This window comes from Myotis brandtii, unplaced genomic scaffold (genome assembly GCF_000412655.1).
Source record: "Myotis brandtii unplaced genomic scaffold, ASM41265v1 scaffold868, whole genome shotgun sequence".
Taxonomy (NCBI): Eukaryota; Metazoa; Chordata; class Mammalia; order Chiroptera; family Vespertilionidae; genus Myotis; species Myotis brandtii.
The window spans coordinates 580988-595458 of record NW_005371540.1 but is presented as its reverse complement, the minus strand read 5'-3'; the positions used below and the strand labels follow the sequence as shown (position 1 = coordinate 595458).

General features: G+C 51.2%; 1 protein-coding gene across 1 annotated transcript in view; it reads right to left on the bottom strand.

Annotated features, from left to right (window-relative positions):
* DPP6 (dipeptidyl-peptidase 6) overlaps positions 1-14471 on the bottom strand; it is a 386529-nt gene that overhangs the window by 192946 nt on the left and 179112 nt on the right. Inside the window, exon 5 of the mRNA XM_014532252.1 lies at positions 11078-11152. Within this exon, the coding sequence (XP_014387738.1) occupies positions 11078-11152 (75 nt within the window). The remainder of the gene's footprint in view (positions 1-11077; positions 11153-14471) is intronic.

The window sequence follows — 14471 nt, the reverse complement described above, 5'->3', positions numbered from 1 at the left end:
GCCTCCCTCCACCAGCAAAGAGCACAGGTGCCTCCTGCTCACCCTCGCCCTCCGGGCGCCCTGTGCTCAGAGCACAGAGCCGGTCCACGTCCCTCGAACCTGCAATTCCAGCCCAGCTCAGGCTTCTGGAAGCCGAGCATCACGCCTTCCCCTAAAGCCGAGGGGCCGGGGCCTGCAGCTGGCGAGGGCGCTGGCCGCCCTGATCCCCTCGCTGGACCCCGGGCGAGCCGCCTCTATTGACAGTGGAAACAGCAGAGCCCTTCATCCTGCGGTTTCCTCCCAGCATGCAGCTGGGCAGTGCCCATCCCCCCTGGCGCCCTCTGCTCCAGGCTCCTTCCGACTTTTAATTATCTCAGCCTCTCCTCCCAAGGCGAGGCCCCTGGGAAGTAATGACAGGGCGTCCTCCTCTGATGCTAATATCATCACCATGATGCTCTCATCACCACAATTATCTCTGACATCGGCACCATCACAATTACAGTCGCACCGTTGTCCTTGTCATTGCCTCCTCCCCCTCCTCCCCCTCCTTCTCCCTCCTGCCTCCTCCTCCTCTCTCTCCTTCTCCCCCTCCTGCCGCCGCCTCCTCCCCATGTTTCTCCTTCCTCCTCCTCCTCCTCCTGCTCCTCTCCCTCCTTCTCCCTCTTGCTTCCTCCTCCTTCTCTCCCTCCTTCTTCCCCTCCTGTCTCCTCCTCCTCCTGTTTCTCCTTCCTCCTCCTCCTCTTCCTCATTCCTCCTCCTCCGCTTTTTCTTTCTTCCTCCTCCTCCTTCTTCTCCCTCCTGCCTCCTCCTTTCCCTCCTTCTTCCTCCTCCTACTCCTTCTCTTCCTCCTCCTTTTTCCTCTTCCTCCTCCTCCTCCTCTTCTTCATCATCATCATCATCATCATCACACCAGCACACTGCCATCTCTGCCCTCAGGTGTCATTGTTTGTCTGTACCCATAATTCATCTCTTAGTCTGAGCCCTGATCTTTAACAATAGGCCCTTCTCTTTACCAAAACCCTTTCTGAAAAGTCAGCCTGGCCCTGGGCCTGTGTGGTGGTGGATGAGCACAGGGTGGGGGGGAGGGGGGGGGGCTGCCCTCCTGTCTCCTGTCCTCACCGCTGCTCCCCACCCGCGGTCTCTGCATTGCGGCGTCTGCATCTCTGTCTGTGACCTGAGACGCTGGACGAAGGCACAGCGACCGAAGGCTGGTTTTGCTTCGCAGCCTAAGCTCGCTCCTCCAGGCCTGGTGCATCGCTCGAGGACGTTTCTTGTGTCAGGACTGTTTCCCTGAGTCTAGTGGGTGACACGGGTGGTCCCCTACCTCCTGTGCAGCCATCATTATGCCCCGGACGTAGCAGGGAGCCCACAGCCACCCTCACGGAGGGGGACTTGGGGTTGAGTGAAGAGTGGTGTCTGCCTCACTAGGAAGTAAAGGCAGAGCTGCCGGCTGGGCTCCTCGTCGCCAATGAGAATGCACCGCGGGGGCACCGTCTGTCTGAGGACATTGGAATCTGTGCTGCCGGGAAGCTCTCAGAAGCCACCAGAAGAGGATGCCCGCGCTCTCGCTCGGAACGCCCCGACCTGAGGCCCGCCTGCAGCTGCTCCCCACCATCATCTCAGGGAGCCGATGTGACTGCTCAGGACAGTCACTGACGGGAGCCTGTCCCACACTCGTCCCGGCGACGGGTGCTCCGGGGCAGCGCCTGTTCCCAGGCCCCACGCTGTTTGCGACCCTCCCCTCGGGCTCTGCTTCAGCCCGGGCCAGGCCTCGCCCAGCGTCTGTGAAGCAGCTCAGCCCAACACGCGCAGGCGGGTCTCTGCCCTTTGGCGGCTACGGGACTCTCCAGCATGGGCAGAGAGGACAGCGCAGGGACCGGAGGGAAAGCGGCCTGGGGAGGAAGGTGGGTGTGGCCTTGGCATTGCCTACGATGAGTCCCAGGACTCTGAAGGAGTCGATCTCAAACCCCCAGAATCTGCTCTCCGGTCTGTGAAGGGGTGGGCTGGGCCCTCGGAGGGTCCCTTCCAGCCCTGGGATCCCTCATAGGGTCCCTCCCAGCCCTGGGGTCCCTCATAGGGTCCCTTCCAGCCCTGGGATCCCTCATAGGGTCCCTCCCAGCCCTGGGATCCCTCATAGAGTCCCTCCCAGCCCTGGGGTCCCTCATAGGCTCCCTCCCAGCCCTGGGATCCCTCACAGGGTCCCTCCCAGCCCTGGGATCCCTCACAGGGTCCCTCCCAGCCCTGGGATCCCTCACAGGGTCCCTCCCAGCCCTGGGATCCCTCACAGGGTCCCTCCCAGCCCTGGGATCCCTCACAGGGTCCCTCCCAGCCCTGGGATCCCTCACAGGGTCCCTCCCAGCCCTGGGATCCCTCACAGGGTCCCTCCCAGCCCTGGGATCCCTCACAGGGTCCCTCCCAGCCCTGGGATCCCTCACAGGGTCCCTCCCAGCCCTGGGATCCCTCACAGGGTCCCTCCCAGCCCTGGGATCCCTCACAGGGTCCCTCCCAGCCCTGGGATCCCTCACAGGGTCCCTCCCAGCCCTGGGATCCCTCACAGGGTCCCTCCCAGCCCTGGGATCCCTCACAGGGTCCCTCCCAGCCCTGGGATCCCTCACAGGGTCCCTCCCAGCCCTGGGATCCCTCACAGGGTCCCTCCCAGCCCTGGGATCCCTCACAGGGTCCCTCCCAGCCCTGGGATCCCTCATAGGGTCCCTCCCAGCCCTGGGATCCCATGCTGCTGTTCTGCCTAACGGGATGGGACAGGGAGTGGGAAATAAAACGCGCTGCCGTGCCCCTGGAGGACGTCACCCATGTGGGGTCTAGGCACAGGCAAGTGTCCTGATGGGGCCATGTTAGGCCACCCACCCGGAGACTGTGGGGCAGCATTTGGGGGAAGGGCGGGTTGGGGGCTTGGCATTGCTCTCGACAAGAAGAGCCGGGACGAAGGCAGCAGCAGTGGAAACAGGAAGAAATGGCTCCGCATCGCCGCAGCCATCACTCAACTGGGACAGCAGCGTGGAAGGCACTGGTCAGACAGGGTGGGCAAGGGGACGGCCTCGGATTCTCCGGGAGAGGCCAGCCGGGGCGGTGCGCTTGCTGACACTCAGGGTGCCCTGCTGACCGTCAGCACAGATGTGGCTGACACTCAAGTCACGCCCCCCGAAGGTCAGTTGACCAGCAGCACCCCTTGCCTGGGTTCTGAAGACACACTGTGGTCTCAGAGGTGGTCAGACTAGTGTGTGGCTCGGGCAGGCAACACCGATGATGGTGACATTATGTAGATTAAACTACAGGGTGATTTCACTAATTCTTTCCTCGGCCAAGAAATCCTGTAATCAGAGCTACATGTCAACCACACCTACCCATGAACTTCAGCCCCTTCCGATGTCTTCATTTCAACGCTAAGAAACTAGAGGTTTTTATTCTTTTGATCAGGCATGATCTCTGGCAGCTGCCATGGCAGCCAATGACCTCAGGACCTCAGCTCTGAATTGGCTCACAGGTGAGGAGCTGGACGAAGGAAGGAGCCTGGCTCTCGCTCCTATGAGAAAGGACGGCTATTTGGCCCCGTTGATGATTTCTTAATTACACAGCAGACCGCACAGGCCTCTTCTCCATCTCCACCTTCAGTGGGAACTACTTACTCCCCTCCACACGCACATATGCAGGCGCGCACACACACACACGTGCACACACACACACACACGAGGCACATCCTGCCCACGCCAGCACGCTGTGACTGTTTAGCGGGCACCACTGTCCAGAGGAGGTGAGCCGCTGACAGGCAGGGCAGCGCCCAATGTAGGCGTCGGCCAACGACCCATCCCTTCTGCTCACGATTCCTACAGATGCGGGAGCCGGGCTGCTGAGGCGCCGAGCCCACTGAGCCCACGCACGAGCGCGTCCTGGGAGCAGCCGAAGACGTCCCCGTCCACGCGGGCTTTTGGCCACGATAACGCTTAGGGATAAACAAGCCAGTGAAATAGCACAGACGATGCGAAAATTAAAGTCACTGCTCAATGCAATACAAAATCCCAGGCATCTGCCCTATCACACCCAGAGCTAGTCAGGGGCTTTCTCAGCTCCGGCAGCGCAGGAGTCGTGGGAAATCCTGGGGACGGGGGAGCAACAGGCCTGGAGACTCTCACTTGGGCCGGTCTGTCACGGTAAACAAGCTCCGGTAGCCGAGGGAAAGCAGCGTGCGCCAGGCTGCTGGGGCGGCCGTCTGATTTCCCTGGACCGAAAGGGGTGCGTGTGACCCCATCAGCCTCTGCACTAACGCTGAGTGAAGTCACTGTTCACACCAGCTGGGGCAACCGCGCTGGAGCCCTGCGTGCAGCCCCGCAATCCCGCCCAGTTCTCGCACCAGCAGCCGCAGACCCAACTGCCGAAGGCCCAGCAGCTCGGACCATATTACTCAGCTTTGAGTCCCTACAGGTCATCGCTGGTGACAGCTCGGCCACAATAATGAACCAGCCGAAGAACATGTCTTCAAGTGCGAAATTGAGCTGTTCCCCCTTCCATCCCCCACCCCCGCCCCCCGACATCACAGTGATAAAAGCAAACGAGTTCTCTGTCCAACTCCTCGCGTGTCATTGGGCAAACCCTCTCCTCATTCGCACTCTCTGCCTCCCTTACTACAATGGCACCAACGCTTGGTTAATGGAGGCCACGCAGGGACTGTCTCCATTGCTGCGTCAGCGCTGCGGCCCCAGGAGCTGAAGAAACACTGTCCACTCAGTGTCCTCTTCACGGACGCTCAGCACCCCCGGTACGACCCAGCCCCTCCCCTGTCCCCCTCAAACCTTCCACGGCTCTGAAACAGCTGCCCTTTTCTAAGGACAGGGTGAGTCCATACATGAATGACATGTCATGTGTACAGTACAGCCTTACATTATATTGCCGCCTGCACTTTCATTGTGTTTACTAGAGTGATATTGGTTAACAAAATTATGTAGGTTCCAGGCAATTCCATAGCATATCACCCGTACACTGTGCCGTGTGCTCATCACCCCATGTCCAGACTCCTTCCATCACCATCTATCCCCCGTCACCCTCCTCCCACCCCCTTCCCTCTGGTAGCCCATGTATATGAGTTTTGTTTTTTCTTAATCCCTTACATTTTTCACTCAGCCCCCCAAGCCCCTCCCCTCCAACAGCTGTCAGTCTGCCCTCTGTCTCTGAGTCTGTTTCTATTTCTGAAACATCTGCCCTTGGACAGAGCTTCTGTGGACCTGGAGGAGCAGGCCCTGCCCACAGTCACAGGTGAGCATGAGGCTGGCCCATCCCCCTGGGCCCCGCCCACAGCCACAGGTGAGCGTGAGGCTGGTCAGTCCCCCTGGGCCCTGCCCACAGCCACAGGTGAGCATGAGGCTGGCCCATCCCCCTGGGCCCTGCCCACAGTCACAGGTGAGCATGAGGCTGGCCCATCCCCCTGGGCCCCGCCCACAGCCACAGGCTAGCATGAGGCTGGTCCGTCTCCAGCAGACCCTGGAGATGAGACTGCAGCCCAGGTGACACCTGGATGGCGGCCTGTGGAAGACCCTGGGGCAGAGGACCAGCTAACCTGAGAAACATTTGACCCCTGAAACTGAGAGAATAAATATTGTTTGCTTTATGCCACTACATTTTGGGGTAATTCATGATGCAGTGATAGATAACTAAAATTAATAGATTATATACATATAACCCATTTTGCTAATTCCATGGCTGCGTGACTGACTTGGGTTTTATTCAGACCAGATTTTATTTGAACCAGAACAAAGTTCCACTGGTTTTAAGAACAATTACCCCAAGTAATTCCCTTAAACACTGCGATGAACTTCACAAATTCACACTGACTCTTCCAGAAAAGGCTCTGTAAGAGGAATATTGTTCATATATGAGTTCTCCTGCCTCCTCGATAGTCACAAAACATATGAATATGTTTCAAGGATCTAAGACATCATAGTTACCTTCTTTTTCCTCCTCCCAAAGGGTTTGAAAACTTTCTGCATTTGTCAAATGCACCTCAGTGTGAAGGAACATGGCATTCCTGGGTAGATCAGTTTGTCTCAGAGCCATTTCCCCTATTACTATAGTTTAGTTAGCACAGTGAATACAGTTTTCAAGTAAAAAAATAAGAATTACTGTTTCCCCAATGTCTAGCTTAGTTTCAAGAGAATTCTCCCAAAGCTGTACGTTGAGAAATGTTATGAAGTTCTGTATAGAAAAGAAACAAAACCGGGAACATTGGCTCTGTGGGGCAGGAATGCCTTTTGAGAAGAAGCGAGATGATATGAAAAAGCACATTTTGTGCTGGTCCCATATAAAGGAAAACATAACACCGCTTTTATTTTCTACATTTCAGACACCACATTATGCACCTGTAGGTATTGCGGCCTGGCAAAATGAGCGCAGGTCCTCTTTCTCAAATCAAATGGAGAGTTTTTACACTTTTTAAAAGGGGATTTTTGAGGCCATCAATAACATTAAAGCCGACATAGTTAAAAGCAGCTCATCTGTGATGTCCAAGGACGAGAGCCAAGCACAGATTTCCTAACATTGGGAAGTTTAGTGAAAAAAGGCATGCTGAGCAGCACTTCCAGAATAAACATGAAGCATCAGTAAGTTATTTCACAAATAAGACCGCTTGCTTCTGTTACCTAGTTTTATATGTTTGTGTATGTGATGGAGTTTCAAGAACTTAGAGTGCGTAAAGCCACACTGAACTTGGCCCAGAAGTTCAGGGAGAAGAAGGTGCCACAGACAGAGCTGCTCCGTAGGGAACACAGGCAGATCCCCATGCAGGTCCCCAGGGCCGGGGACGGGAGGGGGAGGCCGTCCTTCTCTCTGAGCAGCTGCCACGTAAAAATGGGCAAATAGCCAGTTTATGTCAACAGCTGGGAAATGACACCACGTTGCAATTAGTCTGAATCAATGAGAGGAAGAGGCACAGTGAACACGATGGAGTTAAGGTGGAAGATCTCTCCGGAACCCTTACTCTTCCCAAGATATTACCCACGACTCGCACCCGGACTCCCGGACTCTGCTCTGTTTCCTCACTCGGTCACTGCCCCTGTCCCTTCCGCACCGCTCTCCTCGGGGCTTGGCCGAGTGCACGGTGACAGGCAGCTTCCAGCCACTCCAGAGTGACCTGGCCGGCCTTCCATCCACCGGACACGGCCAGGGAGCCAGTCCTCGCCCAGACAGACAGACAGCGCCGGAGTGTGGGCTCCTGACCCTCCTTGGGCCCCCCTTCCCCGGGGAGGACCAAAGCCGGGGGTAATGCTTCCCCTTTGGTCCCTGGACGGAGACTCCCGGACGCAGAGGCTGCACAGAGGTCCGAAAGCACCAGGACAAGGTGGTCATGGCGGCGCCATCCAATAGCCCATCCTGCACCCATCCCTGGAGCTCAGAGGAAGGCAGGGTAGACATGCAGCCGAGGGCGTGGACATCAGGCGGAGCATTTCCAGCCACAGGAAAGCACAGTCACCTGGGGAGAAGGTGGGGCTGAGACGACACTCACTGGGCTCCGACACTCAGAGCCCCGGCCAGGAGACCTCCCTCCCGGGAAACACTCTCCTCCCCGTTTATACAAAACAAGACGTGCTGCTGGTTTCTCTCCCGTCTGTCAGGCCTCCCTCTTCTTACTCATAGAAGATTATCCTTTATAACCGTTAGGATCACAGTGACTTTCCTCAAGGCTCCGTCTCAGGCCTCCTTCGCTTCTCATACGCTTCACGGAGTTGTCTGCACAGATGACTTTGCCCACATCCACCATTTCATTTCCCCTTTAAGACGATCACTTTAAGATTTCTCTGTTCAGAACATGGGGAGAAGTGGGCCTGGGGTGCAGCCAGGCGCTGGGTTAGACCCTTGCAAGCGCGTCACGATCCTCAACAGCACGCTCCATGCGCACCAGCCCCCTTCTGACCAGCACCGGCTCAGGGACCACGACTGCTCCGTGGAGACGCTGTGGCCCTTGCGCTGGGCTATTTGTCCCACCTCTGGGCAGGCAGCAAAGAGAACCAGAAGTGGACAGGATACTAACTTTCAGATGCAATGTGGACTGCTTAGATTTCTCACCTGGAACTGTAACCTAATATACTGAAATTCTATTGTGCATGAAACATTCGTTCACCTAAATGAGAGATGCCTAGCAATTGGATTGTTAGCACAAAAATATTTTTTATGATTGTCTTTTGAATGAAAAGTAGAGGTAGTTCATATAAACAAGGTATCCTAGTTGCCTTTAAAATACACAGACAAGACTGTGATAAGCAAGGACTCAAGGGAAACATTCCAGTTTCCTTACGAACAGACAGGAGCCACTTGCCAGAACACCCACGGGAAACGCGGAATCCGCACGAGAACACCACAAGCTTCTAAAGCCCTGCAGTAAGAAGCTTATTTAACTTTGTTTGACTCGAGGTCTCAAACTTGTTTGAATACAAAGCTTTTTGTGTGTGTTAATCCTCACCCAGGATGTATACTACTATTTTCCCTTTGATTTTTAGAGAGTGGGCGGGAGGGAGGGGGAAAGAGACAGAGAGAGAAACATCTATGTGAGGGGCACTACGGTTGGTTGCCTTCTGCTTGTGAACCTGCACCCAGGTACATGCCCTTGACTGGGAATTGAATTCTCGACCTTTTGGTGCACAGGCCCACGCTCTAACCACTGAGATACACAGGCCAGGGCAAAACTTTAAAAAAAATACCCAGGGTAGTTATATGGACACTGCAGACAGGCTCGGAAGTCCTGGGGTATCCCCCTTCCTCCAGGACCACAGGCCCAGATGCTTCCCAGGAAACCCGGCCCCTGAAAATGTCTGCGTTTTAGTTTAGCAAGTTAGGAAGCTCGTCCGAACATTAACCCCAAGTTTTGCTGCCGAATCCCAAGCCTTTTCTGCTCTATGGTTTTCTCCGCAAGAACAGGACACTTGCTTGGACAGTCATTTGCATAACTGCTCAGGACCCGGAAACTATGAGAGGTACTTCTTTTTTAAAAATGTAATTTGTTTTTTTAATCCTCATCTGAGGATATGTTTATTATTTTTTTAGAGAGAGAGGAAGGGAGAGGGAGAGGGAGAGAAACATCGACGTGAGAGAGAAACATCAATCTGTTGCCTCCTGTACACGCCCTGACCTGGGAATTGAACCTGAAGCCTTTTCCTGTACAGGACAATGCTCCAACCAACAGAACCACCAGCCAGGGCAAGAGTTACCTGTTGATTCAGGTCCCAGGGATCTATATCTGTTACATGGCACACGCTATCAATGCTTGAATCATTTTGCAGTTTGCCAGATCCACTCCAAATTGCTCACATTTCCCTCAGTTGAGAAACACTGAACACAATCTCACTCCACAGGCCAACGGTGGACGCTGCCTGGTGAGGAGGCTGCCCTCCCAGCCAGCGGTCTGCATGGTGAGGGCGCATGTTTACCGAATGCTTTCCCCGCAGCCATCAGCTGCCATGAGATCCCAGGGACTCTTTCTAAGAGCCGGTGGGAGAGCAGGCAGGCGGCGGAGAATCCTCCCAGCACAGACCCGGAGTCACACCGGTCCCGCGCTCCAGGAGCAGGCGCGGTTCTCCCACAGGACTGTGGAGAACAAATATGGCTCTAGGAGCGGGACGCTCATGGCCACAGGTCCTTCACCCCGCCGTTGGGATGCTCCCAGTATGAGAGGTGCTCAGCGAGACGCCCTGACACCGTCCGTCTGTGCTCTGCCCACTCGGGCGGCCGGGTCCCCGGGCAATCGAGAACCAGCCCACGGTCCATCCCTGTGAAGGTCCGTCACGTAGCTGCTGAGGTGGTTGTTAAATTCAGGTGTGGATGTCACATTTGGTAGTTCCCAAGGGTGATGAGAGGAGCTGAATGCTCCAGCACCCACGCACGCCCGGTCTGTGTATCTGCAGCTCAAAGAGGTGAGGCTGGGGCCCTGTAGGGTGTGCAGAATCCAAGGCTGTCAAGTTCAGTAACTTCCCCCAGTCAGCAGGACAAGGTGACCAGTTGTCCCAAGGATTTGGAGGTAGGAAATAAAAACTTTTATGGGCCGGACCTTAAAACAACAACAACCCAGAAGACGGAAAACTGAAGACAGAGAAAAGCCCTGAACCGAGAGGAATGAAACAGAAATCTCCAATAGAATCCAGGTATCAAACAGCTTTTAAAAGACATTCTACAACTCCTAGAATTGGACTTGCATCTCCATGCCAACCAACCCCCCCGGTTCCCGAAGGGGGTGAAGTCAAGAAGCCGGCCCAGTGCCGGGACGATGCTCTCAGCCTCGCCCAGGGCTGTCAGCCTGAGTCACAGCGCAGGGACCTGTCTCCCTCCCGGCAGGCGCTGCAGAAACGCTAACAAGAATGGCCTTCGAAGAACGATAAAGGCCGTGGAATTCTGCATCTTCTGGGCCAGGATACAAAGTTCCACAAACGAACATTTCTAAAGTCGCAAATCTCTTCCACGCTGAGCATCTGCCTCATGGATACAAAGAAACCTCACCTTCTGGCTCATTTAAAAGTAAAAAGCTCATTTAGAAGTAATTTTAAATCATGTTCAACGAAAAGAGAAAGGAAGAAAGAAAGAGCCAGTTTTAGGCTGCCACTAGTGCCTAGGATGAGATTTTGTGGAAATTTCTGGTGACGTTTTATGGAGACTCATATATGAAGTGCTAAAAACAGGGATTTTATATAATAAGGTGATAGTTCAACTTTTCTCTAGAAGATTATGATGCTTGGGAGATAATGATCATTTTATTTTAGTTTAGCAAGAAACTACCAGTTGCTTTTGTGCTTGGGATAAAATTGATGATGTGATTGAGAAAATGCAAAAAAAGAATTGCACAACAGGGTAACATAAATCTCTATAAAAATGCAACTTTGCACCATCTCCCCAAGAAAATCCTACAAAATAGCCCCTAACAGGAGTGGTTTTATTTTCTGTTGAGGAATTTTTATACCTTCCCTCTCTCCTAGGTGGCAGTGTGACATAGAGAGATTACCCAGGACCCGCTATTCAAAGATCACTAAGAATGAAGAGTCAAGGAAAAGTGCTTGGTGAGGTGTGAGCCTAGGAAACACTTCTCTCACAGACAGGAAAACGGAGTACTCACGGGCTCCACGTTGTAGGAGAAAAGTGCATACTCCTTATCGGGAGATATCTCGTACCTGACGGCTCGTAGCGATTCCTAGAAGGGAGAGAACACAGGCTGTGAAGGATCCCTGTCAGGCAGCACATTCTCGAAATTTGCTCACAAAACCAACATGAAGCCGACTGGCTCACATCGGCTAAAAATGGCTATACCCTTCTGTTTACCTGACGGCTCGTAGCGATTCCTAGAAGGGAGAGAACGCAGGCTGTGAAGAATCCTGTCAGGTAGCACATTCTCGAAATTTGCTCACAAAACCAACATGAGGCCGACTGGCTCACATCAGCTGAAAATGGCTATACCCTTCCGTTCGCTGCATGATAGTCATTGAATTGATGCTTTTACCCCATTTTATTTGTATTTTTTTTCAAATTTCAACAAAACAATACGTACTGTATCCACTGAAACAAATCAATAGAAATAAACGTAAAAACAAATAGCCTTTCCCCAGAAGACTCCCAACCTTTCTCTCTCTTTAAACGCACCTCCCTTTGTTCATTCTCATACTTCAAAGTTTATGGCAGGCAGATCTGTCCCTGAAATAGAGTTGCATTCTGCACACTGTTCTGCACCTCACTCCTTCACCAGCTCAGACCCTGGCCCACAGGCAGAGCACGGGGACTATTACGTTTGCCTTCGCGCTCTTCATACTGCACAGGTAATTGTACATGAATAAATTAATCAAAAGTGCTGCTTCCCTTCAACTGACCGCCCCCTGCCCCTACTTTTCTGCTGTGTTCACACTGCCCCACAGCAAGAGCCCGGGGCTGCCAGGCTGGTGTATGTCACTGGATACGTGGCCATACAGCCACAGGCAACACACAGACGGCTGTGCACACACAGAGACGTGTGACCTCAGCTGAAAGTTACAGCAGTGCCACGTCTCCCTGTGGTTTTCTTTCTCAGAAACAATAACTTTAGGGAATGGCTTTAAAGCAACTGCTTGAGCTTGACTTAGTGATCTTTAAAGCCTGCATCATGTTCTCCAGTGCTGGATACATCCTAATTCTTCACTTAGTCCCTCCAGAAAGTCCTTGTTATTCCTGGGAGTTATGCTCTATAAAGTCCACAAAAATACTGGATTAGTGAACACTGTTCCTAAGGGTAGGTTCCCATGAGCCTCTGGTCATAATACTTTTGTCAACCAATCAACACGTAACCTTGTCTTATGCGTGTTTCTGTTTAAAGACATTGTATTGACTGTATGTTGCTGACTCATTGACATGAACTCGTGGTGAACAGCACGGTAACGCATGCCTAAACGGGGCTCATCTCACACACGTGTTTTCCCCGTAAGGCACAGCGCAGCCTTCTCGTGCTTCAGAACCCAGGGGGCACTAAGCATTATTCCCGGGGGCCATTTTTAAACAGCGTAATCACCAACAAAAAAACACAAAAATGTGGAAAACATGGCACTGTGTGGACCACAAAAAGAAGACTTGTTTATAGTATGACAGCTGAAACCAGAAGGCAGTGGGCTACTCAAATCTTTTGTCACGCTGCACGTGCCCGAGAATGACTGCAAAAGTACATGAGTATTCATGTGGGGTCACACATACATTCTAGCACCCAGAGGGATGAGCAAACTTACAAGCTGCCAGTAATGATATGTTCCCGGCTTGCTGCTACTGTACACAGTTGCAATAAAGATCCTCACCCACGTGTATTTACTGTGTGTGTGGATGCGTGTGTGTGTGTGTGTGTGTGTGTGTGTGTGTGTGTGTGCGTGTGCTTAGTTTTTAATAGGATAGGCATCTAAGGGTAAGATTGCTGATATATTGTGTGGCCCATGAATCCTCTGTGATTTTAAAGATCTTCATTTGACCTTTATTTTTTAAAGTGATTTTTGATGCATATAAAATTCTAGATATCACCCACGTGTATTTACTGTGTGTGTGGATGCGTGTGCTTAGTTTTTAATAGAATAGGCATCTAAGGGTAAGATTGCTGATGTATTGTGTGGCTCATGAATCCTCTGTGATTTTAAAGATCTTTATTTTACCTTTATTTTTTAAGTTATTTTTGATGCATATAAAATTCTAGATTGACAGTTTTAAAGGCCACTCCACTGTTTTCTGGACTGCAGTGTCTGGTGAAGAGTCTGCTGTCATTCTTATGTTTGCTTTTCCTTTGGCTGCCATTAAAGTATAGTTTTCATTGTTTTTGAAAATTTAATAATAATATGCTTTGATGTGATTTTTTTTTCTGTCGTCATAGTTGGAGTTTAAATTCTTATATCAAATTTGGTAAAAACCTAGTCATTATTTCTTCAAATGTTTGTTTTGTCTTATTTTTTCTCTTCCCTTTCTGGGGCTTTAATAACAAGTATATTAGTATATTTTATATTGTCCACTAAGTCATTGAGGTCAAGTTTTGTTTTTTTTTTTCAAGTATTTTTCCTCTCTGTTTTTTTATTTTGGATAGTTTATACTGCTATTAATTAAAAGTTAATTTCCTTCTGTGATATCTAATCTTGACTTTTATAAATGTTATATTTTATTTTTCCTCTCTAGATATTTTACTTGGGTATTTTACAGTCTTCAACTTCTTTTTTCTTTGTGCTCATGATTTCCTTTATGTGCTTAAGCAGTTGGAACATATGTATGTTAGCAATTTTAATGTATATTTTTGCTAATACCATTATTTCAGTTATTTGGGGCTTTATGTCTATTGACTGATTTTTATCCTCATTATGAGTCACATTTCCTTGCTTTTTCATATGGAGTTACATATGTTTTTTATTGGTATTTAGATAGAGAGGAAGGGAGAGGGATAGAGTGATAGAAGCATTGCTGAGAGAGAAACATCATTGATCAGCTGCCTCCTACATGTCTCCTACTGGGGATTGAGGCTGCAACCCGGGCAAGTGCCCTGACTGGAATCAAACCAATGACCTCTTCATTCCTGTGTTGATGCTCAACCACTGAGCCACACAAGCTGGGCTCTTCTTATGGATTTAAAAAAAGCAAAACAACTAATGCCAGATATTTTTAATTTTCTCTTGTTGAATCTTGGATATTTTTGTGTGTGTTCCTTCAAAGAATGTTGGCCTTTTTATGATAGTCAGTTAATTATTTGTGGATTAATAAGATTCTTTTGAAGTTTGTTTCTAAGATATTTTAAAGGCTGTTCATCAATAGCCATGATTCTAGAGCTAATTGAGCCTCATTCCTAAGGGGTGGCTCTTCCGCAGTCTCCACTTCATGTCTCATCGCTCAGAGGAACGTCAGTGGTTCTGGTGACTACTGAGCCCTGGGCATTCTTCGACTCAGAGGGTCCTGTCATTGTCCTTCACTTGGAACTGTATTTTGTCCTGCCTGTGCGCTCTCTCTCTCTCTCTCTCTCTCTCTCTCTCTCT